The 27,922-nt window shown below is 39.3% G+C and overlaps 1 protein-coding gene across 3 annotated transcripts; it reads right to left on the bottom strand.

Moving 5' to 3' along the window:
* Positions 1–62: 62 nt before the first annotated feature.
* Cerk (Ceramide kinase) lies at positions 63–27,922 on the bottom strand. Of its 3 annotated transcripts, XR_013080724.1 has the most exons (9): positions 27,600–27,922; positions 10,704–10,955; positions 6,292–6,485; positions 5,605–5,980; positions 4,859–5,011; positions 4,594–4,790; positions 4,052–4,221; positions 631–3,586; positions 63–598 (listed from the first exon to the last, which is right to left on the bottom strand). XR_013080724.1 is itself a non-coding variant. In XM_076778120.1 (8 exons), the coding sequence occupies exons 1-8, from the start codon at positions 27,727–27,729 to the stop codon at positions 3,511–3,513; spliced, it is 1,548 nt and encodes a 515-aa protein (XP_076634235.1). In that variant the 5' UTR covers positions 27,730–27,922; the 3' UTR covers positions 63–3,510. The 3 variants fall into 3 exon arrangements, 2 of the variants coding, with proteins under 2 accessions (XP_076634235.1, XP_076634236.1); XM_076778120.1 differs by having other exon boundaries at positions 63–3,586; XM_076778121.1 differs by lacking the exon at positions 10,704–10,955 and having other exon boundaries at positions 63–3,586.

Genomic DNA, 27,922 nt, shown 5'->3' with positions numbered 1-27,922 from the left:
AGAATTTACATCGAAAATCAACGCCGAGAAGGTGGAATTTGAATGGAGAAGGAGAAGCTCGCTGAAAAAGTGAAGTACAATTTATTATTATGCGCAGCCATGTTGACATTCGGTGCACCATTGCGAAAATAATTCCAAGTACAATAATACGCGCTTTACAGCCACCCCGGAAGTGACGTCGTTGCGACGATCATTCTCTTTCACTATAAATACATCGTAAATAAAATATAGATATGTATATGTATATATATATATATATACATACATATTTATGTGTATGTGTGTATATCTGCATAACCCGTGGTCACACGCTTCTACAAATTAATCTTTAATAATCGTAATCGCTAATCTCATCGAGTCTATCGGTCGTTAACCCCTTGTTGTCCTCCATTTTTCTTTCTCTTACTTTCACTGATATCCCTACTGCGAAGGAATACTCGACAATCGCGTAATTAAAAATTAAAAATATCACTTTTCGACCGTCTCCCGCGAGGAAGACAATCTCTATTCGAAATCAGACGCCTATTGTCTCGAATTTAAAATAACGCTTATTAACAATCGTTTAGACGGGGAGCATTAAACGCGTCGGAGGCAAGTTCTGTTCGTCGATAAACAAAAAAAAAAAAAAACATATTGGTATAAAAACGTACAGGGAAATTTTGTTTTCTGGGAAACGATACGTCGTCGAAGAAACGCAAAGGACCACCAACACGCCGTTGGTAAAATTAAATTCGTTCTCCCTTCGCTATACGTCGGCCATTGCAAATTGAGAAATGGTCGTAGCAAATTAAACGAATGTTTACATAGTAAATAACAATTTATAGAACGCTCGTTTTGGAATTATTCGATTCAGTTCCACTTTTAAACCATCGTTAATCAAAGTCGACGGATTGAGAAGAAAACGGAGGAGACATTCGCCATTTAAGAATAGACAGAGTCCGGGAAACGTTGATAGCTAAATGTACGGTCGAGTGCTTGTTATTCTATTTCTTTTCAATAGTATCGAACCACAATGTGCACATTTCTACTGTCATTTTTCTTTTTTTATATAGGGTGAAAGACCCAACTGCTGTCACCCGGATTATCAACTCTTTATTCTTTTTATTTACTTATCAAAAGTATAGGTTCTTCTTCTTATTCGTTGCTATTTAATTTGAGAAATCGAAGGTTTACGAAACCTTAAATTGTTTGTTAAGAAAACTCTCGCTGTACAATTAGTCAGCGTTGCACAGAACGTTTCTCGTATTTTTGCATCGACGAAAAATCATCCTTATAATAGACAGAGCCGCGGGTAGGCGGAAACCAAGGACGGAAATCGTTCTATGCTTCCAGGTCCATTTACACTATCGACGAACATTATTTTCAATTAAAAAAAAAAAAAAAATAGATAAATAAAGAAGAAGAGAAGGGAAGTGGAAGGAACTTGAACAAAGATCAAATTTTTGTTACTAGTTTTTTCCATCCAATTTTCGTCGATAGCATAACTGGAGTGTTTTTTTTTACGCGAACGCGACGGACTAGAAATGAAAACTTCCTCGCTGATCGATGCAGAAGATTTCCGCTTGTCGTTCGAGCTAAACGGAAAAACGGAAAGACTCGAAGGAACGATCCAATTCTATTTGCGGAAAGTAAAAATCGATTGTTTAATCGACTCCGCCACGAATTAGTGGCATACCCTACGCCCTAAAGATAAATAAATAGATCAAAATACTCGTGGTAAAAATAAATGCCGCACGGTTCTTCCCAGCCCAAAGTACTATGTTTGGTCTAAGCTTAAGCTCTAACAGCCAAATTTTTCCCGAACGTACATCTACGAACATTTAAAATTTGAATACGTTTCGCGAAAATACATTTTGTCTCGTCTTTACGCGTAGCAGGGCCCCCTCAGCCGTGGTAAAGAAAATATCGCTACTCTAACCCTATCGAAGACGAAACGTTTAGTTATCCTTTAAGTACTCGGATAGATAATGTTATTCTTGGACGTGTTTGAACTCGTATCGAACTTTTTACGCTTACAACATCCTTCTGTACAATTTAAATTCTAGTACAATTAATTCCTTTCCTTGTATTTGATATTTTCCTTTTGATCGTTTCCATTAAAGATGGATTAATACAGACTCGATGTGCTTTAAAACGATATGTGGGGAAAAGTAACGCGATAAGATTTCGTTTGTTCGAGTTCAGAGACGTCGAAAAATAAATCGATCGGTACCTCGAAGAGTTCGAACCATCGCTCATTTTGATAATTTATATCTTCTCCCAAATCACGGATAATTAACGCTTTCGTTGCTTTTTCGTTAGATTTCCACTCGTCCGGTCTGATCGTCCTCCAGAAAACGTGAAAAATATGATCGACTTTCTGGCGGACGATGACTCCGTCGGACCGTACGCTCCATCGAATTAAATTTACGTGTTCTAATATCCTTTTAAGTATCGTACAGGAAAAGTCTCTCCGTGCACCGAATCTACAGCAATCGCTTCTCGAGTGTTTGTTTTAAGTACGAAAACGCGCAGCCAGTGCAGCAATGCTGGAAAAAGTACCAGAAAAGAAGGTCGATCGCCTTTTATATAAAATTACGTAAGTACCCTCTATCGAGTGAGCCGCGATGGAATGTGTTCGATGATTCTTGGCTACCATATCTAAGAGTATGAGCAAAAAAAAAAAAAAAAAGAAACAAATATCGACCGAGTGCGAACGCAAAGGATGTCCTGCATCCTGGGACCTTCCTAACAGGATCCTCGTTCGAAACGATACAGGACCGCTACGTGTAGCTTTCTTCGCTTCGTGCAAAGTGTTCAGCTCGAAAGATAATCCTAAATGATATCGATTATCGGTGAAATATTCGATCCGTGATCAGACGATATCGATTAGAAATCGAGCGACAACGATATCTCGTGATCGATCAACAGGATGGGGCAAATTTTCTTCACGAATAACCTGGGATTCTAACCACCTCCTAATAGTAACTGATAATTCCTATTGTAAACGATGGGTTGCAAATGTGATAATTGCACCACTCTATTTGTATAATAAATTACTAAGAATAACCGATATGAATTAAACAGCGGCCTATTTTTCGAGACTAGGTTCACCGTAGTATTATATCCTGCTGTAAGGGCAAATTAGATAACCCGTTGTAAGAGCGGGTTAATCGGGTTTGGGTCAGGGTTAGAATCCTCGCGAACAGCGAATACAAATTTCAGATCGATTCGTAAACTAACTTCTACGTACAAGGTGTCGCTAAATTATACGTCACGGATACCATGGATGGATTACAGACGTTAATTTATAACGGGGGCTACGTAGTTTTGCCAAAATTGTTTGAAACGAATAAATTTTCGTTGGAAAAATGCTAGCCACGAGTACCTCGGGTATCGTTGCCGCGCGATCGGTTCGATCGTTGCCACTCGGCAAACGTGAATATCGTGACAGCTAACAATTAGGGCAAGTCGAAGGAACTGTACGATTTCGATGCCATCGTGATCCGTCTCTCGTTTATCGACTCGCCACTAACAGAAGCAGGTTTGCTCGCTGACCGATTCTTGAGCTCGCCTCGTGAACACGTTCACTAGTTGGCAGTGTACCCTGCGAACAAACAGTAAATATCGAAACGGAAGAATAAAGAAGTGAAAAATAATAAAAACTGAAAGGGTACGCGCAGGGACGTTAACACTCTCCGATACTGTGAATTTTGTTCCGCAAAATCCATTACGTTTCTAGTAGATTTTTTAATCCAAAACAAAATTACTCCATCGCCTTTGGTAATATGAGAAAACTAAGATCGCTGGCAAGTTTCAGTTGGACTTAAAAAATAAAAGTGTACATGGTTAATATAAAGTACAGGTAGCACGAGTATTCTGAATAAAAAAACTACTATATATGTCTCGATACGAAACAACCTATTTACTATTTTAAAAAAATGTAAGTCTAAATAGGAAGAACCTTCGAAAGCGATAGGAGCGGAAGGTGGAATCACGAAACGGTAAAGAAACGTATAAACGCGTAAACAGGAACGACCACGGAACACTCGGAGAATAGACGAGTGTTTACCTGATTTTCACGTTGGAGTTATCGATTACCTCGCCGTCGCAGTTCCATACGCTCAAGCTCGAGTTTAGATATCTGGTGTTAATCTCGTTCTCGGACTGCATGTGCACCGTGGGCATGGCCCGGAATGTGAACTCCCTCGCTCTGTACACCTCCACGAACGGTAGATCGTACTTTCAAAGACAAACAGAGAGGAATCAATCGCGTTTATTCTGGAAACGATCACGTACAGATCTCCTGTTTATCCTTCCACGCGTTTGGGATATTCGCTACCAACATACTCAGATTTCTCAAATTGAAACTCCCCAAATATTGCTAAGAAACAAGAACACTTTTTTAGGAAAATAATTTCTAACAATCGCAAGAGAAACAGTCTTCTTTCTAAGCCTGCAATTTTACTCTTTAAACAGAATGAAAATTGTATTCGATCAAATCTTTGATACCGCGAAGTTAACTATCTATCGACGATTTTATGTCGTATGGCTATTAAAGTTTTCTTGCTATTCTCGCAAAGAAAAATGCTTCTAAAGTCAGAACAAACCTACCAGAGTTTTCTGTTTGCTGGTCAGCCTGAGCAGCATTCTGATGTTATTTAGAAGGGACGTGTGTCGAACTAGAATCACGTCGACGCAGCCGTCTCCGACGTGACAGTGGGGACTGAATCCCATGGGACTCCTGGAGCAGGCACAGGCAAGGTTAGCACCGTTCACCATGAAAAATTTCCCTCTGACGGTCATCCATCCTGAAAGGAGAAATCCCATCGAAGGATCCGTAATACCGAATAATCGGGGAATAAAATCGACGACTCACTGGACATCTCTTTGTCGGGGACGCTGTTGTGCATGTGCTGCAAACATCTGGTGCAGTTTTTCGTGCATCTAGTGCTCGTTGAAGGATGGCAGGGGTCGGACAAAAGCTGTATCTCGCCTTCGTACCCTTTGTTCGCGATGATCTTCTTGAAACCTGCAACCAATTTGTTTACCACGCTCTGAACCAAACGAGATTAAACGGTTATCTTTACGCTTGAACGTTGATAAACGTCGCGAAAAAGTTTCTACATTGCCGCGGAGATAGGATATCTATGTATATGGCGGTTATGGAAGTACGTAAAAATTAGTGGGATGAGATTAAAATTGATAAGAAATCGATTGGTAGCCCTCGAGTAATATTATTGTTTACTTGGCCGGACATTGGCGCTAATAAAAGTAACCCAAGGTAGTTTCGGTGTTCTAATTTAGACTTTAGACTAGAAAAATGTGCAAACGAAGACACAGGAGCAGAAACTCCTTTTTTTTTATCACACTGAATCGTTAGTAAATTTAAGAACGTGTAAAAAAGATTGATTTTGAAGTCTGATAGAAAAGTGAATTGAAAAATGCGATTCATATGCTCGTCAGAGTAATGCGATGAGCGGTTGAAATTAATTAGCTCCACAGAATAGATCGATGAACGTAGGTCAGTCTACTGACCAGAGTACTCCGATGAGTAGTCGAGGGGTGGGGGGTCTACTGGGCAGAGTAGTCGGAGGAGTAGTCACTTACAATCAGTCTACTCACCGGAGTAGTCGTATCTCTGAGGACCCATCCACCTGAATTTCTCGCTGTCCCGGATCACGTCTCCCAGATAACCGTAACTGAGAACGCTCGCGTACAGCCTCAGGAACGCCTTGTCGTTGTGCACAGACGAAATATCGAGGCCGGTGCTGTCGCCGAAAATGATATGTATCGCAGCGGTTTCCACGTCTGTCGTTCCGTGGAGGCTGTACGCCACCGTGTCGGTGCTCCCGCTAGGTATTACGCCTATGGGCAAACGAGGGGTTGGTAGTCTAACGTCAGGGTCGTTCGGATCGATCTGCTGGTCCTTCGAAGTCCTCAGCACCAGACCGTTTATCACTTCCGCCAGGGTGCCGTCTCCGCCGATGCAAACTATCGCCTGTACCAAATGTACACATCGGATGGCGGTCACACAAGATATAATGTATGGTTGATGTTCATTATAATATCTGGCGTTTACTATGATCTTTTCTCGTCTTACTATGACTCGATCGTTTCTACTTACGAATCTCTGCGACTCGAGAAATCTTTGCCTTAAGAACGATCGAGAAAAACGCGATAGTTTTATCAGTCCTCGAAGCAACGCAAGGAATAATGACTAGCAACGATGTTACGCTGAAAATAGACCGCGTCGGGAATTTTTTAATGCAAATATCGGAGGATAAAACTGCACCGTAGCACGATTCTTACATGGAAGTCGCTCAAGTCTGCGGTCAGAAGCGTGTCTCGAGCGTGACCGACCCGTTCCGTGACCAACATCTTCGTTTCGATGCCCGCGATGGTCATTAGAGGCTGCACGTCCTTTTCCCAAATCTTCACCCCCTTCTTTTTACCGCCAAACGGGTTCACGAACAACAGAATTTTCCTGGGACGATGAGTTAGACCTAGAAATTTAATATACAGTCGAGTAAAAAAAAAAAATACAAAGTTAATGGAAATATTTAAAATCAAACCAAGTCAATGACCGAGTGGGTCAAGTTTCTAGAGTTATAAAAGTCCAAGTTAATGTTATTCAAAGTTGAAGGAAAATGTTAATGAAAGTGAATCCAACGAAGAGGTTAAACTTAATGAAAAGTGAATAGGTATTCTATAATAGCATTGATTTGGGCGTAGAAGCACCAGACGATACTTCGGTTCAGAGAAAACATAACGCACAGAGTGTAAACCCAGATCAATACAGGAACCACTCTCGTTCTACTGTAGGAGTAACTTAGAAGGAGAGATCGCGTTCCATATACAATAAAGAAACGCCCAGGTTGTTTTTCCATTCGATAACTTTTCCGTCGGAGCGAAAGTGATTCAACAGAGACTGTGTTTCGGTCGATTGCGGAGGTCGATAACTTCCGTTCGTATAGAACGTTGCACGCTATAATTACACGATTACACGGATCCTTAGGCTGATCAAACGTAGCCCTTACACTTTTTGTACATACATATAACTTCGTTTATTATGAATAACTAATTCTTGGAAATCTTTTCATTGGTAAGCGTTCGTATAATTCCTGTAGAATATACGGAATGAAAACTATTATAAACGTCTCGTTTCCATGGCACGGCTTGGAAAATGTGAATACGATTCAGCGAGAACGACCGTATGGTTTCACAAGTTTCCCTCGTTTGGCGAACTCTTCCCTCCGCTTAAGAGTAAAACACGCCTTTCTATTCGATTCGCGTGACACTACGACGTTGACCCGAGGTGAAAGTGTCCCTACCGAGTGGTAATTCCTACTCGATCTACATAGGCCTATCTTTATCCTATATATTTGTACAAAACACGATAAAACGACGCGACAGGGGTCCGACTTATCAGTTTTCGAGCAAATATTCAAGACACAAAATACGGGATGTCTCGTTAAACTTAAAATTACTTTCGCGAATATAAAAAGCACGAAGAGATTGAACGTTATTCAAGAAGATGTAAAAAGGAATCGATTTTTCAAAGATTTACTCTGCATAAAATATCTCCTTACTCTCTTTCTTTCGTCGTGGTTCCGTTCGGAGTTATTCCATTAAATATTTCAAGAAAGCCCAATGCATTTAAACGAACTTATTAAACACTGAAATCTCGATGCTGCTTAAATATCGTAAACCTCTTCGGTTTCCCAATCTTCTGTTCGCGATTATACGAGAAATTTCCTGCCTTCGCCAGCAATTATAATTAATTAACATTTAATTCGAAGAGCGTATCTCGTCGGACAGCAACGAAGCGCGAAGCAAAAATTCTTTTAAAATGTATTCAACGATTCTGTAGCGCAACGATTCTTTTAAAAGCGCTCAAGAGCGATGAGTCCTTAAGCTAACAAACAGGTTCCACGGATGGGTCTTTAACGTCAAGGTCCGAGAAAAAGGCAGAAAGTTAGAAGTATCGACCGTGACCTTGGCTCACGACTCTTGAATCGCGAAGAATTAATAGGCGACGTAACCGGTTCGCCTGACAATGTTTTTTCCGTGTTCAGGAAATTATTTTCAGAAAAATGACGGGCATAAATATCGCCGATGAACGTGCACTTTATTCTCACTCGCAACTAAATGGACGTCAAAGTTTCTTAAATACCGGCCAACGATTGTGCTTTAATTAGTGACTCTCCTTTTAAAGACCAGTCCAAATTATACATCCACCCATCGCGATGTGAATCTAATTCCACGATTCTAATTTCAAGTTAAAATTTTGAAAGTAATCCTTTGACTCTTTCAATCAAAATAGTCGATCGGAAATTCCCAATCGATTAATTTAAAGAGCCATACCAACCAGAAAATTTCTCGGTGAAATTAAAAAATTTCAAATCGTACTAAAAAAATTATATTTAGTTACAGGGGTCAATTACAAGCATTTTTGGTTAATAGACATACCCCCGAAATCCTACTCAGTTTCGAGAAAAAAATTCCTCACCGAAAATATAATTTCTGGCCAGAAATGTCTGCCCGAATTTTCATGTGAATCTTTAAAACGTCATAACTTCTGAACAGATTGGACGATTTTAATGTTTAAAAAAGCAAACTACGCGTATTTTGATGGAGAATATGTACGAATTGCAAAAATATTCGAAAAGTTGGTCCTTGATCGCGCAAAATGAGAAAAACCCCATAAAAATGGTCCAATTTTCAAACAACCATAACTCCCACAATTGTGAATATATTTCAATGAAACTTTTTTCTGAAGTAGAGCTCATGGGTACCTACAAAAAAGTATTAGACAACTTTTCTGTAGGGCGTCAAATAAAATTATCAAAAATGAAAAATGAATTTTTAAGAAAAATCGACAGGGTGTAGGTGCCTAAATTTTTCGACGAAAAAAAAAGATTTCAAATCGTTCTGAAAAAATTATTTTCGGTTGCGGGGGTCAATAATAATCCTTTTTGGTCATTAGACATACCCCCGAAATCCTATGCACTTTCGAGAAAAAAATTCGTATAGTTGGACAAATTTTATTAATAATTTTGTTAATAACTTTTTAACGAAGCCTCAATCGACAAATTGGTATTCTTGATTTTCGACTTATTTTGATCTCTAAAATCTCTCAATAAAATTGTTCCCAGGGGTGGCCGAACACCCTATACAATAAACGGGGAGTCCTCGAAGGTACTAGACCGAAATAACACCTTATTTGGGCAACAGAAAGTGCACGTGTGCACACGGTCGAGTGCTTTCGAGTTCTTCTTTCTCCTCGCTGAACGACGATGACGTAAAACTGCTCGCGAAAGAGGCCCGCAGGCGCGAATAAGAAATTCCCTGCAAAATCCCGGTGTTCCTTGCGATACATGTGTAGTACGTCGATCGATACCGCGTGTAAATACGCGATTAGCATTCTAATCATAATCCTGCGACTCTTCCATCTAGTATTCCCGGTTAGGCGTGATCGTGTCACGTTGCGTTTCGCCGGTAATTGATTGGTTCAAAATGCAAATTGGCTGCAATTAGGAAATTGCCGCGACCAAAGGCTTATTGTTGCGGTAATAAGACTCAAACTCTGCACATTGTTTCCGCTCTTACATAGGATGTACTTTGGTTAATTGCGTTCCTATACTTTTCTGATGACAGAGAAAATGTCAAATTTCGCAATTACAGTAAATATGGACATTTTCGAAGCGCACGAAGATCGTGGGATTTTATGGATCTATCAAACGATACGAAATGTTTGCAAAAACCATTGTTGCAGCCAAGTTTCGTCGCTTCTTCGTTATGTTTCTTATGCAGGCATTAAAAACATACTCGACTGCACAACCTCGATCCGTAACCAGCGACCTAGTTCCAGCATGTGAGCTATGATTAATCCTGTCTACTCGTTCGTTGCAGGATACTAATTGCAAGCCGCCGACTAACCGAAACTCAAATGGGAGAATTGAAAATAAACTATAAAAAATTATTACTAGAGTAAGAGCCCTGGTAATGGCGACGATCTTCTCCCGATACCTTTATCTTTCGGTAAAACCGACAACTATCGATTTATTCGATTATGCAGGGGACGCGATGCCTATGTAATAGCAGACTTTAATGATCGATATTGGATAAATTATTCAAACGGCGGGCTATTCTTCCATCATAAATGTGAAGAGGATAATAGCTCGTGTACTTTGGTCGTGATTCAACTTTCACCTACTTCTACAATGTTTTATATTTTTACACCCAACAATTTTAGGCTGTTCTATGTCACATCGATTCAGCACTCCGTCGAAAAGGAGGTTCGATACATAATATATGCAATTCTACGTCCGCTGTCCGCAACGTATCAACATATTACACGCGTTAATAATATATTAAGCGTTTACAATCCTATGCGGAAGTCTAGCTTGTCTCGACACAGAGGTTTGTAACAACTGTCATGCGACGTAGAGATCCCAGGTGTATTTCCCTGCATTACAGTAATTGTATACAGGGTGGGTCATTTAATATCTCCGACTAAACTTTTTCTCTGTGACGAATCTAACCATAGATACGTAACATGTATTATATTAAATTCCACTCCGATCACTCACTAGTATTATCTAGGGCGTTATGCTTGCTCACGTTTGATCCCGTCGCCACTAACAAAACATTTTTCACCTACGAAAGTGAGAAAATACGATTAAAAATGTCTGGCATAATTAATGGAAGGCAGAACTCACCCATGAGGTAGTTTCGAATGGTCTTGACCCAGGAAGCCACCTGTCTGGGATCCGTGTGGCTCATCGTGACACTGTGGTGACTCCATTTGTTCTTTGGTCCGCGAACAGCGTAGTGTAAAATAAAATTGGTCGGACAAACGGTGGGGGAGGTGGGCAACGACGGCAGTTGCTTCTCTTTCGAGTTTACACCCGGTATCCAATCGTCTCCGTACCGCACAGCCAACACGTCCGTCAGGGGTAGCGTCCATCTTGCTAAAAATTAACAAGACACTTCTTCGTTTCATTCGTAAAATTTAAATAGAAATTTTTAATATTTTCGTTGCACGCTTCTTCTGCGCGATTCAATGTTTTTAAAAAAGTTTAAGTACACAGTTTTTGAGAGATTCAATAGTGAGAGATTACAATTTTTGTTAGTCGACGTCTTTGGGGAAACGTAAAATTCCCCAAACACCTGAGAAACGAATTTAGAAATTCCTGGAGATCCCAGCTCTTTCGTTTCCACTTCTCAGAAGCTTTCAAACAAGCCCAGGACGTAATTAAACTTGTCCCCGCACAATTTCCAGCGGCATTGAAACGGCCACGTTCGTTCGATGGGAAAATTGTCTGTTCGGATCGCGGGTCACGATCGTTGTAGCTACACTTCACGCTCAGCCAGGACGTGATCGAAATAATAAGCACCTCCGAGCAACGACGGAGTCGACCAATTTATTTCACGAGGTACACAGTTTTGCGCTCCGACGGTTAAATCGATTCCATTCCTTCTCAATTCCTTCGCGAAAATGTTTCGCGAGCCATTCGAACCACAAACCGCACGCCACTTACTCCGACCTTTCTTTTCCTTCCGTTTTATAACTGTCCTCGTTCAAACAAAATTCCCGCGTTCTTAGACCGTGTTTAAATATGATACGAGGTGTGTAAATTAAGTAATGAGACTGGCAACGTAGCGTTCGATCTGTCAACATTTGGGACGTGGGACTTGGAGAGACCGTAGGTGAACATGTGATACGCCCTCGACACAAGTTTGTACCCGCTAAAATCATTTGGTTGTCCGTGTCACCAGTATCCGAGTTCCAACATTGCTATGAGGATTGGAAGAATCGTCTCTAGGCGCTGTGTGGCTTCCCAAGGAAGTTATTTTGAGGGAGACAATGTTGAATTGTAATTTTATTCGAAAAAATCAGTCTCATTACTTAATTTACACTCTTCGTACAACAAACACGCAATTTTTAAACTGTCGTACAACCTTCTTGGGGGTCATTTTAATACTTTCACGCCCTTAAGGGGCCTGTGGCGTTGCTTTGCTGCGGTTAGGAACTCGTGAGATTCGTAGGAAGACAGAAAAGGAAAGAAGGGGGCGCGTTTCGTCCGGGCCTGCTAGTGGACTCATCACTAAGGCTTTCTAGCAGGCCCTGCCTTAAATGACTGGGATATTAACCGAGGGGTCGGTCGAGCACTTGTGAGAGCGCAACCCCTCTGGTGGCGAGCATGGGAGGCGACGCCACAGGCCATTCTAGTTGTTATACCTGCGCGTGATACATTTCAGCAGGCTATAACTTCGTTAGTTTTCCGAATTTAAATTTAATATTTGGTAGATATATTTTTGAGCCTGCACACTAAAAGAAAACGCAAAAAAAAATTCAATTTTGTAAATCTCACAAAGTAGAAAGGCCTCTTAAATTCAATTTTCTTAAATGCCTTACATTTATAATTGTTGCACTCTCCATCGAGTAAGTTTGTTTCGTGGCGAGTAGAGGAGAGGAATTGATTTTCCCGTGGTTATTTCTGTTGATGAAAGCCGCGCGAGACAAAACAAATGGCATTGTCAACAGCAACATTAAAACCTGCGACTGCAATGGAGATTGAGAAACTTTCGATGACGCGATAAGTCGAACGCGTTTGTTTCTTGCCTTTACTTTTTCCGCCTCGAGTCGAGCTTTGTATTTGCGGAATGCAACCGAGAAGCGTATCTATTAGGCGTCTCGGTAGAAATTCCGCTTAGAACAACGTTTCTGAACAGTTACTTTAACGAGACGATTCCAGAGGAAAGAGTAATTGTTATTTTCGGTCCGAGTATCTTCGATAGATTCGATTCGTAGCTCGTCGTCTATCAATTATTCACCGTTCTAGCAGGCCATTAAGCGCTGTTTCCGAGCTGCACGTGCGTTCGTAAATACAAAACGGCGCTAAAAATATTGCACGCGTGGCCTACTCGCAGGAGAATCGTATATCGCCTCTCTCCTCGCGAGCCTACTCCACTTTCAGCTTCGATTGGCAATTTGCAGTCGACCAGGGACAGATAATTCCAACTATACGGCTGCTATGCTACTTAAAATACTGAAATTGAAAACATGAATTCGAAGCTAGTTAAAACGCTTGAAATTTAAGGACTCCAATTACTGCAAGCGTACATTTAATGCCTCGTGCACGAGTTTTAGTAAAAACAGCTGTGTAGATCGTACGTGTAGATCGACTAACACGTCCGCCGAGCCATAAATTTTTTACTCGGAATCAATACACAATTTTGCTCGAACTGTTTTATCGCACGTAATCGCATCTATTATATTTATATCTGTCTTTATCTTTTATTGCCAAAGGGTCTCTGTTCGTGGCAACAATAATATAATGTGAGACACGAACACATAGACGGAAATAGCTTTCGTATGAAATGTTCCCAATCGGGAGAATATGATCATTGTTACTGTAACCGAGTGACACAGAAATTTTTAATATATATACACGAATCCATTGTTAACGCAGTTTCAATCTCAAAGGATTATAAATTCAGATTTAAAAACGTGACGGAAATGAACAACATTCATTGACGTTGCAATTTACTGCCGCAGAAAAAATTTCGTAACGCGTCACGAATCGAACGTAGTCAACATCGAGACTTACATCGCGTTTACAATCGCTATGACGCGCTAGATTTACGTTTCATATTTGCTCGCATTCTCAATTACCAGAAATGAAATTTAAAAAAGATGTAATTATACTTAGTCACAGTCATTTTTATGTAATTTTATATAGATAGGAATTTCTTTTCTTCTGAAAAAGTTGTTCCTTGACACCATAAAGTGAGAAAACCCCCTAAAACTAGTCCAATTTTCAAACGGCCATAACTCCTACAATAGTAAAGGTCTCTCATTGAAATTTTTTTCTGAAGCAGAGCCCATGGGTAACTACAAAAAGGTATTAGACAACATTTCTGTAGAGCGTCAAACAAACTTACTAAAAATCAAAACCGAATTTTTAAGAAAAATCGACATGGGATAGGCGCCTAAATTTTTCGACGAAAAATAAAATTTCAAATCGTTCTGGAAAAATTATTTTCGGTTGCGGGGGTCAATTACAATCATTTTTGGTCATTAGACATACCCTCGAAATTCTCCACAGTTTCGAGAAAAAAATTCGAGAAGGTGCGAAATTTTAAACGTTAATAACTTTTTAACGAAGCCTCCATCAACAAATTAGTATTCTTGATTTTCGTCTTATTTTGGCCTTTAGAATCTCCCATTAAAATTTTTCTCAGGGTTGGCCGAATACCCTGTATAAACAAATTATAATTTATTAAATTAAGATTGCTTTAAATTAAAATAATATTTTTTGTTTTGGCTCTGGGTCTCATGTAACACGGTTTCACACAACACGGCATTTTCTAGGAACCTATCTACCGTGTTATAGGAGAGTTACCTGTATACAAAAAATGGTTTCCGATATATTGCAACTGGGCAATTCTGCGGTCAAATTTCATTGGTTTCGCCATCGTCGAAGCTCTTCGAGTTTTGGAACAAAGCCTGATGATCGTGTTTGTAGGTCGCGTTCTCAGCCTCTGCGAGTCACAGTATTCGCGAAACCATTAACCCGTAAAAGTTTCCGTTGCGTGAGCACCAATGCAAATTTCCAACGAATACATATTTCGCGGGAGGTCACCAAACGGTCCTACATATTCGTTTCGCAACGTTCCAAGGGGATTTCAAACTCGAACGAAAGTGGATCTTCCAATTAAAGCTACCGGGGAGGTTACAAATAGCTTTAATTCTTTCAAAACCTTTCCAACATTTTTTTAACTTTAAAAAACGCGATTTGATCGATGACTAGATAGAGTCCACAATTATTTTTTTACGAGTAAATCCATTAGCAAGATTATAATAAATTTAAGACTATGATAAGAGATAAATCTCCCTAATCAATTAATGGATAAACATTATTTATAAAATGAGAATTATAATACGATTATTAATCGAACCCAGGTCCCAGAGATTAGAAAGTCCAACACGTTGCCGCCAAACCATATTGCTGTTCGATATAGATTCCAAGTAAAACTTTATTTATTTTAATAATAAATACTTCGTCGTAAATGTTTAAATAGTTACCGAATATTTGTCCATATAATAATAATACATATTACGGATCTACCAGTGTGCAAAATTTGAACTAAATCGAGGAGCATAAGGCCTTGCGGTCTCCTTGTGAACAGCAATTTGTCGATTGTTTCGGTCCGTGGTCACGTAATCTCTTAGCGAGGGCCGAACGCTCACGAAAATGAGCGTAGATTGCGAAGGTCGACGAGTGGCAACCTTTCAAAGAGAAGAAGAAGGCGGGACGTTAATGACCAGAACCACCTTTTCATTTGCGTTCGCGAATCCATTCGTTTGTGCAATTTTATTGGGTCTGGTACGAAGACGTCGAACCTTCGATCACGATCGACGATTCGCTTTCACTGCCAGCGTTCTTGCAAACAGATATAGAACAAATATTCGTCACAGAGGGGATCAAAAGATTCTCTCGCGTTTAAAGAAACACTCGTAAAACCAGGGACAAACCGAAACTCGTAAATCGAAGTAAACGTTCCTCTGAGATCATATTTATTCCTAACGACGTTTTATCTCCTCTTATACAACTCAGTCAACATCCGATAAGACTCGTAAAAACTCTTGGATTTGGCAGTTTTCAAAATTGTGGTCGTTTTCGAGAATACAGCTTGGATAACCGAAGGAAATAAGAGACCGAGGTCTTGTAGTTAATTTTCGAGAACGACATACGAAGGATAGGAAACTCATTTATTAGTAATAATAAACGATTAATATCAATAGATAAATATTATCTAAATTACGTCGTGTTTGGTCTCATTTTGATCGAAAAAATCTTAGAATTGCATAGATACAAGTTTCATTGAGAAAAGAAATGGAACACTCTGCCGTTCACTTATCCGATTGTGAATGACTCGCAGTTATCCGAGCGGTACTGTAACGCGTACGAAGATAGAACGGTGTGACAGCGAGTGAAAAGTGAAAAATCTATTCGTATCGTTGGCAAGCCCACAAATACACTCACGCACGAGGCTTGATTGCAATCGTACGAGGAATTCCTTTTCCTTGGCGCTCGTTTGCTGCAGCCTGAATCGGTTCAGGTAAATTTAGGCAGTCGGACAGCCCGGGTCGTTCACACCGATCTCCAGTGCTCGAGGCCTCCGGATTAGGCGAGTCGAGAGTGAACCAGAACCTCTGTACAAGGTCAACGATTTTCACGAACGAACCTTCGATCTACCGTGTCCACTCTTGACAACGTCTCGCGATTATGTCTCTTTCTCCGCGTGAGACGGCTCTCTTCGTTGGTTTTAGGGGTCTTTGAACTTGTGATTCCCGATTGGTACCAATACTTCCTCTATGTGCTCAGTGATACTGTGACTATTAGACACAACGGCGGAGTACGTTTGCTTTCACACCTCCAAGATATTGAATAAACAATTCGTTGTAAATATTAGAAAAGTAAATAGTGGGTCTTCGTTGCAGGAATTCTATGACCGTAAATGGTCAGAGAAAAATCTATAATATAATATATTTCGATCGACAAATTCTCCACTGTAACGTTGCTGTAACGATAACCGGTTTCTGGTTAAAAGTGTTCGATTAATTATCTATCAGAAACCACCGAGGTGTGTCATACGATCGCCCACAATTCGCATGGAATACATTACACATTCTTTGTCAGAGAAATGTCTAGAGCACTAGACATTGCACTGCATAAATATCTGATATAATCGATGCAAGAAAACTAATGAATTCGCTTTCAGTGTATAAATAAGTATGCAAATATACAAGGTCGCTTAAATTTATGTCTATTAAGAATAAAAAAAGTTCTTTTTACATTCGTGCTTGACATAGATTTCGAGTAAAAGTAAGCTCTATAATAGATTTTACGACTTCAACGACCTGCAAAGACTAGCTAATATAGACATTTTTATAACTTTAGCCGTCACAACGCAATTTTTATATAACTAAGACAATTTATTATACATTTATTCGTAATTTGGGTCGAAGAAGTTCATTTTCCTTTCCGAGGAGGATCAACAAACTCTGTTTCTTTTTCTCTGCCACTTTCTGTGTCTTTGGTCAATTTCTTTCGCGTAATACGACCGAACCAGTTATCAGGATGATTAAACATCGCGTAATCGTCTGCGAGCAACCGATTCTCGTTGTCGTGCAATTACATCGACTCGTGGAACAGGACAAAAACTAGCACGGACGTAAGTCTCCATTGCCGTACTCTAATTAAAGTGTTTCGCAATAAATATAGAGTACCTGCATTGGTACCATAACCCCGCTTACGTAAGCGATAGCAAATAAGAAACGCGACGATCCTCGCTTTCGTTGGAAACTCTAGAGAAAATGGAAACAGAAATTTCATTTTTATTTACAGTCGTGGACGAAATCAAGTGGACAGAACATAAATTCTGAATAATCTCTATTTTCATTTATTGTGTTATAAATTTATTTGAGATGTTTAACGTGAAAAATGTTTATACACAACGAAAGAATATGTTTAGTATGTAAAAATATAAATATAATGTTTCTGTTAATATTTATACGTATTTGTTTGTGTGAGTGTCTTTGAGACCGTGGACAAAATTAAGTGGACGCAGAGGACATTTTGTGTTGGAACACAGATTAGAAATCAAGATTAGAAATATAATTATATTAATTGTTATTATTAATATTATTGTTTATTTCATTAAAGTACATTTTACTAACTTAAATGTTCCATACAATTCTGTTTTAAATTGCATTGATTTTTTGTTGATCATTAAACCTGTCCATTTAATTTTGTCTACGACTGTATTTAACCAAGGTCGTGCACACTGAGAAATTAGGCTAGAAAAGTAAAAGCGAGTATTTCAATCATCTAATCGATCCGGGTAACTCTTAGAGCGACTTTCTTGTTCTGTATTCTTGTCCCAGTAAACAGTATTTAATGCAAACTATACCTATCGCGTAATATCCGTTTCTCGACCCGACAGAAATTCTCGATATTCGCGGGAAAACTTTTCGACAAGTTCCTCGTTGTGTCAGCAACCGCCCCATTTCCAACGACTTCTAATTTCCGACAGTGGACAGTCAGATATCCCAGTTATGAGATCACGAACGTTCGAATCTTGATAAAACCGGGCTCTTTCGGTGGATTTCTTCGAGGCGCAAATACGTTTTCTATCTTTTTTGCGCCTCGTCCCAAATCTGTTTCCTATTTGTGGAAATCTCCGGTCGAACTTATTATAATACATCCAAAAAATACGTCACATAGAAAATAAACTATGTCGGCTCGTTTCGAAAGATCGATTACATCCACGGATCTAAGAATTCTACACCCCAAACTATACTGTTGAAATATAAAAAGCAGCCAGCCTTCCTTAAAAACTTTACCTTTATATTGTACAGTCAGTTACACGGTTATTCAATTTAAATAAAAATCAAATAAAATATCTGATATTTTGATCTTATTCAAAGTTTCAGAGATATTCGAGTGCTTTCGATTTTCGACGCGTTGTAAGAATTCAAGTGCCGGTCACCGGTGACCTCCGTGTCAAAGAACGCGTTAAAATCTTGCAGCGCGGTTGTTAGAAATACAAACGGTGCACGAACGGATGTAGAAAGCACGTAAAGTTACGGAAGAATGATCAACGGTGCAGATATGCGCAGAACCGCGACGTCGAGATAATTGGGACGCGTGCCAAAGTGTCACTGGTTCAAAGGACGTCACGGCAACGAGCCTGGAAGGTCTCGAAGGATCGACGAGGTCAGGTCGAACGGAGTCATGGCAATTTTTCCCGTAGAAAACCACTTTGGTCGGTCAAGAAAAATTACGTAAACGGGGCATCGTATAAATTCACGTCAAAGCACGCGTATGCTCGCGAACACCTATAGCACACTTCCGGTAAAAAGTTTTCAATCGCCGTACAGCGCGTCACGCCATTCGCGGGAAACGATCCAAAAATTATTTTGTTTTTCTAATTTTGTGATAATTATATTTGAATATCGCTCGATAATTTTATCTAGCGTTATACAGGGTCTTCGGCCACACCTGGGAAAAATTTTAATGGGATAATTCTAGAGATAATTAAAAATATCAATTTTTTGACTGAGGCTTCATTAAAAAGTTATTAAAAAATTAAATTGAAAAATTTCAAATCATTCTGAAAAAATTATTTTTGGTTGTGGGACTCAATTACAATCATTTTTGGTGAATAGACATACTCCCGAAATCCTGCGCATTTTCGAGAAAAAAAATTCGGTAAATGGACAAATTTCTCGATGAAATTAAAAAATTTTAAATCATTGTAAAAAACTTATTTTTAGTTGCAGGGATCAATTACAATCATTTTTGGTCATTACACATACCCTCGAAATCCTACTCAGTTTCGAGGAAAAAATTCCTTACCGAAAATATAATTTCTAGCCAGAAATGTCTGCCCGAATTTCCATGCGAATCTTTAAAACGTCATAACTTCTAAACGGATTGGACGATTTTAATGTTTAAAAAAGCAAACTACGCGTATTTTGATGGAGAATATGTACAAATCGCAAAAATATTTGAAAAGTTGGTCCTTGACCCCGCAAAATGAGAAAAACCCCATAAAAATGGTTCAATTTTCAAACAGCCATAACTCCCACAATTGTGAATATATCTCAATGAAACTTTTTTCTGAAGTAGAGCTCATGGGTACCTACAAAAAAGTATTGGACAACTTTTCTGTAGGGCGTCAAATAAAAATACTAAAAATGATAAAGGAATTTTTAAGAAAAATCGACAGGGGGTAGGTGCCTAAATTTTTCGGTGAAAATAAATTTTTTCAAATCATTCTGGAAAAATTATTTTTGGTTCCGGGGATCAATTACAATCATTTTTGGTGAATAGACATACCCTCGAAATCCTAATCACTTTCTAGAAAAAAATTCAGTAGGGGCGGAACTTTAAACGTTAATAACTTTTTAACGGAGCCTCCATCAACAAATTAGTATTCTTGATTTTCGTTTTATTTTGGCCTCTAGAATCTCCCATTAAAATTTTTCCCAGGAGTGGCCGTACACTCTGTAGAATTCTTTTCAGAATGTTGGCACCAGGATGGCACAAACGCTAAACTTTCAACTTTTAAAAACAGCAGATGTCTCTCGACCCTGTTGTAAACCTTTCGAAACAGTAATGTCTAGGCTGTACAAGATAATCACCTGAAGCAATAACTCCGGTAATTACCTAACAATACAAAAAATGTTCTACAATCCACAATACTTGACATTTATCTCTGAAAATTTGACAGTACATTCTTAAATATACATACTTTCAAAAAATGAAATAAAAAAAAAAGATTGATTTTTTTGAGGTCTCACATGAAAAAAGACTCCCCCCTTAAAGTTGGCTGCACGTTCGCGTAAACCGAGTTTCTGGAACACATTCATTATTCGAAATTGCGAGTGAAAATTATTTCCTCGATCAATTATTAATGGATAAATTTTATATTTATAAGTTGAGAGCTATAATATATAATTATTAAAATAAACTGTCCTTTTTTTATCCGACGGGGGATCGAACCTAGGTCCCACGGATTAAAATGTCCAACGCGTTGCCATCAAACCATATTGCTGCTCGACGTAACTTCCAAATAAAACTCTATTTATGCACACGATAAATGTTTGTTAGATCTTAGATAAAAATGATAGAAAAGTCGATAGTTGTAGCGTGGAAGGAATCGTTAGCGGTGTTTCGATTTTTCGAGTTCGCTTGGTTGGCGGAGCGAAAACGGGTAAACGAACGGTTTTCGTACGATCCGTTGTTCTCGTGTCGAACCGATGCGTTGGCTCGCGTTAGAACATTCATTCGGTATCGGATCAGCGCGCGAGGTCGACCGTCGCCGATTGGATTTTAATTACCACAGCTGTAACTGTGCACCTTGTTCCAGCTTTGTTCATAGACCGCGTTGCGCAACAACCGTCGAAAGACCAACGTTCGCGTTTATTTATTTCTTTCTTTTTACCTGACGCTGCAACTGCCGGTTTTATCGACGCGTCGAAACTCTACGTGCAAACGGCGATTCCTCGTGGAAAAATAAATTTAAAATGCAGAATAAAATTTGTTCTTATAATGCCTCGTTCTCGAGATAATGGTATTGGAAAACGATCGAATGCGATTTCGCTGCCGCGTCTGTTCCGTACTGAATGTTTCCACTTATACTCGAACACTATTACACGCGATCTCGTATATAGTCAAACTCGATTTTCTTCAAACTGAATTTTTAATACGACGTAATTGTATTCTTTGCCTTCGATTCCTTTTCTCACGAGAGATCTCCCGATTGTACTAGGAATAACGGAACACCCTGTATATTAGACGATAGCATATTTGCCACAGGTATCCCGTTAATGGCCAAACGAGGCAATTTACTGGAATTCAGAGTATTACGTAAGACAAAGACACGTAAAAGTGAAACGTGCAAGTGGCAGTATGTTATACACGCGCGACTAAAAGATTGGATTCTACAGAAATAAAATTTTCTAATCCGTTAATATAACAGACGTTGTCAAGAATACATTTTATTCGATGAGATTTCAATATTTTTCAATACTTATATGTATAAGTCACAATCCCAATTTAAAACAGCGTCTGATTTTCTCACTGTCTGGGCAGCCATTTTAGGGGAAACATTTTAATGGGAGATTCTAGAGGCCAAAATAAAACGAGAATCAAGAACACTAATTTGTTCATGGAGGCTCCGTTAAAAAGTTATTAACTTTTAAAGTTCCGCCCGTACCAAAATCAAATTGTTATAATGAGTTTATCGTATTTTTTTTATTTAAAAGTTGCGGAAGAAACGACGAAATTTTGCAATTTTTACTTTAAGCTTTCATTTTGTCAATTTGCAACATAAATTAATTATTTTCGTACAGGCGATAACTGTAAACCTACCGAATAGAAATCTTTTTGATTTTTTTGATTTAGTCAAACCTGAGAGCTGCAATCACCTGCGCCAGTGTTTGAACACATGTTTATTCTGGACGCGATAACAACATTAAAAGTTATTAAAAATTAATAAAAAACTTATTTTGCATTCCAAAAGGATAGCTAAGCAAACTGCGAAAATGAATCATAACGTCAGATGTAACGTTTCCTTAAAAAAAAGTTAAGAAAAATAGTTCAATTTTCTATCATTCACACGGGACTCTTAAACCGTGGGGGCAACGAACAGCCATTCTTGGTGGCCCTTTTGGCCAAGTTCTATCTTAAACCTCCAGCATCCGAGGACAAACAACGCGCGACGATTCTCGGTATAGTTTGGACGAAACCGCGAATAATAGAGTCGACGAAACACAGATACGAAAGATAATAATAAAAGACACAATAATCGCATGGAAATGAGAAAAGTTTTCGTAACATCGTCCGACGCGACTAGAATACAGATGTAAAAACCGCCTCGAGTAATTCTAATTTATTCCATCTTCGTTGCGCTTCCCTGAATTAGACTCGAACGTGATTCCACTCGAATGCTTTGTCGCATCCAGCCGGTTCTATTTCTTATAAATCACCAACGCTTTTTCCGATAATTCAACGATTCTGAACGCCCGATCGCCGAGAGTGTTTACGTAACTCGAAAACAAAAATTTAGTCGCTCGACGGTAGATAAAAAAATCCGATAAAACATTCAAATCGCGAAATCGATCGAGGCACACTCGATAACCGCGAGTTTGATCATTATCGGGGAATATTTATCGCGTTCGGGCTACCGGCAATTATCGCATTTTTTTCCAATGTTTTTAATATTCAGCGTCGTTTGGCGTACGAGGAAACGGTACGATATGCAAATTAATCTCAAGGCCGGGAATAGCGACATGTGTTCCTGCTTGTATGCTTTTACAGATTGCCGAAGAGCCATCAGTATTCCGGACATCGATGCGCATAACCTCCCGTAACATAATCGACGCGATGTACATACACTCTTCCAAAGATTTGGCTAATGTTTCATTCCAACGTTGTTTCCAACTTTCGAGTTCAGGAAACTTGAAACGTTCGAAACAAAAAGCCTTCCTCGACGAGTCGAACCTTCGACATACGGTACACGAGTACCCCAACATTTCCAAAATAGAATTGCGCTAAAAACAGCTTCCACGAATAAAAATATAAGGTCGAAAATTTTAACGGCTATAAAATGAGCAACGCGGTAATAATAATAATTGACAGAGAGCGACGCTAAGAACAGAAAAAACAGGAATCACGAGGAAAATAACAGAAATAATACCGGTGAGAAAATTACTATGTCCACGTATAGAGTGCTGCGTAACGAAAATATAAAGGTTGGCATGATACAATGTTCCCGGTGCAAAGTCGAAGCACAAGGTTTTTGCGCAGATGTTGATCAGAGAATAATTATCTACCGACGAAAAAAATGTGGAAAATGATTTCTAACAGATTTTCAATTGTAAAAATCGTACGATATTAATTGTGCGTGAGTTACGACTAATCAAAGCGACGCGTGCGTAGATAGGATTGTGCTATTTATTTTATAAAATATAATTTATCGACTCTGCGTTTCCTCGATCGTCATCGAGTTCGACTAAAATTATTTTAAATTTATCTCGCAATTCGTTGATTATTTTTACGGTAAAAAATCGCGAAGCTTTTAACTTGAGCTTTTATCGTGTCTGACCCGAACGGGGACGCTTCTACTTGGACGATAAACGCGAGGGAATCCATCTTTCACGAACTTTTTAACCGTGGCTTGCCCATGACTGATTTCTTGGCCGTTTTCGCGTTCCACGATCGAGACAGTTGGTATATACAAGAAAGAATCCCAGCGGTCGACGAACTATGAAAGACACCCGGAAATCTCGTTGAAACGCCTGGGAATAGCTGGTTCGACCGTGACATGGATCGCTTTCTGCAAACATCGAAGACGATCGAGAACAACGACTGTAATATCTCTTTCATCTGTGGACAGTTTGAGCCGCTTAACCTGATAGCAGCCAACAACACCGACGCTTTAACGCGATAACGATAACGCCCTGATACTCGAGTTGCACTGTATTTATTTATAATGAGATCGCACTCCACGCGATTAACCAAAATACACCAAAGATATTCAAATACGATCGATTTCATTTCTCACGAATCCCCTCTGAAAGACTTATTTCTTTTAATTTAATCATCGTACAAATATAAATAAATCTGCAAAAGTATATCTGTACTTTTGCTTTTTCACGGAACTATTTTTTTTAAGAGATTCGATCGTAAGTTTCTGGCGCAGCTTTATTATGCAACGTCTTACATCATTTTGGACAACTACGCTAATAGAATTAACCATACGTATAGTAATTATTTTATCTTTAATTTGCAAAACTATCCTAATTAAACACAGTCCATAGCAACTTTCAAGATCTGATAAATACGAGCGAGCTTAATTAATTGCAGATCTCGACAATACAGATTTTAGTGTTTGATTAGGATAAGCGTGCAAATACAGATAAGACAATTATCTTTTAATTTTGGCAGAGTAATTGTTACAAATGCTGACGTGTTGCGTTAATTTACAAACTTGTCTGGATAAAGTAACTTACGATAATGTTTTCTTTAAAACACATTGAAACAATCTATAGGATAATAGAGAGCCATTCAGGAACGTGGAATACAATTTTAATTATAATTCGCATAAGAAGACGCTTCGTTAAATTTACATTTTTTAAAGTTGTATCTTTTATTAAGCAAATTATGTGAATGCTTAAAGTAACTAGGTAGTAAACGCGAAACCCGAGTTGAAGACAACAACAAAAAACATATGTGGTTTATGAACACTTTGCGCGTACTGTTTGCAAACACGCTGGAAATCAAATTCGTCCTCGCGGATCGTTCAATCGTTCCGAAAGCCACAAATATAAACGTAACTAAGCGCGTTGAACATTAATTTTAACCGATCGAAACGTAAATGGATATTGTTCAGATGCAACAAAAGACGAATCGGTTTTGCAATAGAAAAAAGAGCTTAGAGAAACGAATAACGGTTGTACCCTTTGTCCGTTCACCGATCAAGGGAGATTCAGATAAGAATCGAATAAAAACATTACGCTGAGAAACAAGAAAAAGGACCCTAGAAAATGAACCAACTCTCGATTCCCGTGTACTGATAATGAACGAAGAACAATGACGATCTTTCTCGATAACAATGACTTTCAAACTAATTTTTATCAAGAAAATAACGATGATCTTCGATAAAATCGAAGGGGACTTCGGGAAAACCCCGAAAAAAGGGTAAACGGAGTTTCCATCATCTCCCGTAGTCGCCACCAGAGGGACCGTTCCTCACGCAAGTGCTCGACCGACTTTCCATCTGCATATATGTATACAGCAAGAAGCAAAACTGAAGACACATACGACAATATTTTTTATTCAATATTTTCATGTAGAATACAAAAGAAACAAAATGGATAGTATTATCTACTGTGTGTCACTTATAGTGTGGGGGTGTATTACTGCGTATGGTATAGGATCACTACGTCGAATAGAAGATACGGTGAATCAGTATACGTATAAGGATATTTTAGAAAAAAATGATCCTAGGCATTGTGTGAACAGCGTGAACAATTAGCTGGAAACTCAACTATTTCAAACCATGGAATGGACTGCTCAAAGGCTAGGCATAAACCCGATTCTAAATGTCTGGGCATACTTGAAAATGAAGTTAGAAAATAAATACAGTGCTCACCCAACAACGATAACTGATTTGTGACAAAGAGTGCAAGAACAAATGGTAGTATTCTATTACACCGGAGTATTACGAAAATGTAGTATTAAGTACGTCTAAATTGAAGCAATTATCAAGGTTAAAGGGTTTATGAACGAAATATTAAGTGTACCAAAATTTGAAATGTTTATCAAATAATATAATAATAATAATATGTATCATCGTGCAGAACAATTTTCTTCATCTTTTTGGTACCTTATGGATCTCTCTTCGTTACTTCTTTACTGTTAGTGGTGCTACTTCGTTGCGGTTAAGAACTCGTGAGAATCGTAGGAGGGTAGAAAAGGAAAGGAGGGAACACGTTTCGTCCGGGCCTGGTAGCGGACTTTATCAGTAAGACTTTCTAGCAGGCCCTGCCTTAGACGACTGGGATATTAGGAAGTTGATTGAGGATTGTATACACATATAGCAACCGAGGGGTCGGTCGAGCGCTTGTGAGAGCGCGACCCCTCTGGTGGCGAGCGTGGGAGGCGACGCCACATTTCGTTAAACTCGATACAACCCTGAAATCACACGTCCATTATCTACATCTTCGAAGAATGAACCAGAGTGGAAACAGTTGTTGCGTTTATTGAAATGTACCTTTCACTTTCTATTTCGTTAGAAGCCAAACATAATTTTAACTATAGAGGGTTAATTTTGCTCCTGGAGGCTTCTGAACGCCCTCCGAAAAAATCCAAAAAGGGAGCTCGCGTTTCGTGCCTCGAAAGAATTCGCCCAAGCAACCAACTAAAAAATCCCATAATCGATTAATGCCTGCGTTTCGTCTGCGCGAGAACTTGTTTCCGTCGGAATTGGAATACGAATCAGCGTTCCAGTTTGATAATTAGAGCGTACAACGCGGGAAACCTAACAAACTTCGTGAAACGAGTTTCTGGGGAATGCGGGGGGGAAAAACTACCGCCCAAAGGTTCTGATAAAATTATGCAAACTTTGCAATGGCTGCAACTGAAATTCTGATCAAACTGAAAGGTTTCCAATTTGCGAAACTAATCTTGATCTTTCGAGCGTTTTATTAGTCTCCCTTATTAACAGAAACTGTTAACAGAAGTGTATACTCCTAAACACGGATACAGTAGCACCGTTCGATCGATAAAATGTATGTGCTTGACATGCAACTACTATACAGATAACAATAATAATAGTACTTATTATATATATAAGATACAGTAGTAATGATAAAAACTTAACTAAACGTGACACATTACGCTTAAAACTATCGAGTGAACTAAAACGAATGTCCAGAGAATCGCTATGTATATTGAAAATAAAAAAACTGCGTTTGAGACAATCAGAGCGACCATAACTTGTACTGCGAAATTATTCACGAAGGAAGGAGCGATGCCTTAGGCGATAGTTTGAAAGAGCGTTCGAACTAAAGTGGAATAGGATTGTCAGACAAAATACAATGCCATTCGGAACTTTCCAAGTAAATGTAAGACCCATCGTAACGCAAGGATGTTGGCTGATGAACAAAACGCCGAAAGTTGAACAAAGTTAGTTGACAGCTGAAAACGTTCCTAGCATCATTGACAGTCCTCCCCCGACCCTTTCCACTTTCCAGAACATGTACACAACACCCCCATCCTCCAACAGCTAGCCACCTAGCCCCAACACCGATTCCCTAGTGCTGCATTCTTCTGCAAACAACAACACGTCCTTAAACGTTGGATTAGACTCAACGCTAACACGATCCTACTGCAGTCAGTATCTCCTTTGTTCGAAATCATCGAGAAGTACGGAAACGTGATTGATCTTTGATTCGAACGTTCGAATACCACCCACTACACTGTATCCTTTCACTGACGTTCCGTGAACGCACAACGGATCTAAGTACTTACTATACGGCGGTTTCTCCGTTTCCCAAATCAAGGTGCCGCGATGAAAGTAAACCCTGCATCGTTTCTTCTTGACAACGAACGTGTTCAGGAGCACCGTCCTGGAGGACTGGTCCGTGATCTCCTGCATCATCCTGATAGTTCACGTCGAGTGCCTCGCGTGGGATACTGTTCAACGTAGAAACCGGCGAGGCGTCATCTTCGCGTCAATCGATAAACGGCGCACGAGAAAATCGTCAGGAAAATCGGAAACACTGTTCACGAACACGAGCACAAACCCTATCGACCTGACCCGCACTTCGGTTCGAGCACGACTGCGATGCGCG

Source organism: Colletes latitarsis, chromosome 11, assembly GCF_051014445.1.
Source record: "Colletes latitarsis isolate SP2378_abdomen chromosome 11, iyColLati1, whole genome shotgun sequence".
NCBI classification, from domain to species: domain Eukaryota; kingdom Metazoa; phylum Arthropoda; class Insecta; order Hymenoptera; family Colletidae; genus Colletes; species Colletes latitarsis.
Note: the sequence above shows the minus strand (reverse complement) of the source record. Positions and strands in the feature narration are given on the sequence as shown.

Excerpts from the sequence above, each read along its gene's own strand:
- Cerk (XM_076778120.1), bottom strand. The coding sequence starts at position 27,729 with ATGATGCAGGAGATCACGGACCAGTCCTCCAGGACGGTGCTCCTGAAC. Across the intron at positions 5,012-5,604 it reads TCAGAGATACGACTACTCCG|GTTTCAAGAAGATCATCGCG; the intron begins GTGAGTAGACTG and ends AATTGGTTGCAG. Across the intron at positions 4,222-4,593 it reads CCAGCAAACAGAAAACTCTG|TACGATCTACCGTTCGTGGA; the intron begins GTAGGTTTGTTC and ends TGTCTTTGAAAG.